At 33.9% G+C, this 2,460-nt stretch overlaps 1 protein-coding gene across 1 annotated transcript in view; it reads right to left on the reverse strand.

Annotated features, from left to right (window-relative positions):
* The window catches only part of PNPT1 (polyribonucleotide nucleotidyltransferase 1), a gene marked incomplete in the record, with an annotated part of 26,729 nt that overhangs the window by 10,317 nt on the left and 13,952 nt on the right, over positions 1 to 2,460 (reverse strand). The window contains 3 exon segments of the mRNA XM_072410269.1: positions 1 to 36; positions 530 to 587; positions 1,407 to 1,458. Of these exon segments, the coding sequence (XP_072266370.1) occupies positions 1 to 36; positions 530 to 587; positions 1,407 to 1,458 (146 nt within the window).

Raw genomic sequence — 2,460 nt, forward strand, 5'->3', positions numbered from 1 at the left:
CCATTATATCAAACGGTTCAGCTTCTGGGAATTTCTCTACAAGAAAACAAAACACTGTGACACTGGCTGCTTGTTATACACCATGGATTAAAGGGAAACTACAGTAGTTTTGGATTAGTTTATTGTATATAATAATATTTTTATATTTTAAGTATTTTTTATGTGTATAATCTTTGCTTTACAAACATTTAATACATGGAAAATGATTCCCAGAGCATTTGAGTTTCAGTAGAAAACGTAGAATAATGAATTGCTGGGGGTTAGCTTTATTGGAACATGAAAGGATCCTTGAAAAGGATAATTTTTGTGTGTTTATTATATGGATTTACAAGAGTATAAAGGTTCATACAACCAATATAGCTGTGCTCTCACTTGCAAAAAAAGAAAAAAAAGAAAAAAAAACCAAAGCACATGGACTGTTGGTGGTGTCTGAGTATTGTGATACTGGACATCGTAATGTGTGTGTTGTGCATCACAGTGAATGTCATAATTTTATATTTTATTTGAACGTTTGCCGAGTCAGGTATACCTCTTAGCACTTCTTCAGTTTCAAGTCTGATCTTGTTAATAGCTTCATCTCTCGATATCTTGAATAAAGATAAAAGAAATACTGTATTATAAAACACTTTCTACACACGTAAATATATAAACCACTTGGCATGCAAGAAGAAGTTCATTTTTAAAAACTTGGTTAGGTATTTGATCAGCTAGAGACTGTACTTTTATGAACCTGAAAGGTATGACATGGTAGACATGGGCTCACAGCCTGAAGGGCGTATGCTAGTTTTGTAATATATATTTGTTTCGGTACACATTGGCTTTTAGGACATATATTTTGGTATGCAGAGAGCACACTCCTATTGATTGGTGGTAGTAACAATGATTCTACATTCTCTCACAGAGCCACTGTTGTATGTCAAAAAAACATTCAAACAAACTCATTAAAATAAAAATTGAACAAAGGCAAATTCTAGTGCAATTATGTTAATAGGCGTAACTTGTAAGTATCACCTTTAGAACTTTATGAATTCAGAAATCTATTGTGAAGCTATGAACCTCTAATGCCTTTCAGTTTTCTGTTAACAGACAGAGGTCTTACAACAGCTCACCACCGACTTCCTATGATTACAAGTCTGGCCACCACATGCAGACACACAGTTTCTATTAAAGAAAGCTTGGAAATGTAGTTTGGCATCTCTTATTATTTCTATTTTGGGTACCACATGGACACATATAATAGATCCTCTATTATAGAAGAGTCATGCATTGTACAAAACAGTTGGCCCGTAAACTTTGCATAGTTACAATGTTCTTGTTCACCTATCAACCTGATTGCAATTCGAATTTGTCTTCTTCAATGTTGGGTTTTAAAATACAAAAACCTTGATTGCCAAAACATTACTTACTTTGTCATAAGAATAATTAGAAAACACTGCATAGATTTTCTCAGATGCAAGTCTTGAAAAAAAAAAACCAAACAAAAAATCAGAACATAAAACGCTGAAAGTTTATATTAAATGCAATATGTAAAATATGTTGCTTCATCTATCAAAACTATAACAAAAATACTGATGTAAAAGTTTGCATACAAAAAGTAGAAGAATACAAAATATGGAAGTGAAGCCTCTTACTGCTATCTTAAAATAAAACACTTTAACACATGCAAGGCTAAAATTGTGTACAGATGCCAAGGCAAACATTTGTGACCATCTCAAATGAAAATCTACCCTCTGTTTAAATGTTCCCATGTGTTGTTTAGTGATCTGTCCTGAAGCATCACTAAACCACCTACAGCAATGACAACTGTTGTTTTCCAATGGAGATTCCATGTTCGGATAGCGGGTAGAGATTTGCAAATCAGTTTCTTATGCCGCAAGGCCCATTGTAATGTTCTGGATACAGGGTTGCCCCAAGGTTAAACATTAATCATTTCCATGACTCTGTCCACTATCCAAAAATGAGGAATAAACCCCTCTTTGGATCCATGATGAAAGTGTGACGTGGACCCCTCCTATTATAAGAAAGCTATACTGTTTCATACATGAGGGTATGTAGTTGTTTTTAGGGTTTAGAGAATCCCAGTGTCCCCCCCGTGGTTGTTCAGGGCTCCCTGCGCTTTAGCCGTTTCACATTCCATCTGATGGTGCCTGTACAGTTCTGGTTTCAATGCCAGTAATAATATTAGCCGTCTGGAAGAAAGGCATTTGGACTTAAAATTGTAATGGGCATTCTTTCCCGATTATTATCATAATAAGGGAATTCTTCCCACCATTCCTCAATTATTTATTTTATAAAAAAAAAATTATGTTAAGGGGTACTCTACGGCTACTAATAAAAGCCTGGCTATATTTATTTTAGTGGCTAACAAAACAAAAATAATGAAAAATATGACCAAAATAAATATACTTATTATTATATATAATTTAATATATGAATATAATAAATATCCCCTATTTGCCA

Source organism: Pyxicephalus adspersus, chromosome 4 (assembly GCF_032062135.1).
Source record: "Pyxicephalus adspersus chromosome 4, UCB_Pads_2.0, whole genome shotgun sequence".
Classification (NCBI taxonomy): domain Eukaryota; kingdom Metazoa; phylum Chordata; class Amphibia; order Anura; family Pyxicephalidae; genus Pyxicephalus; species Pyxicephalus adspersus.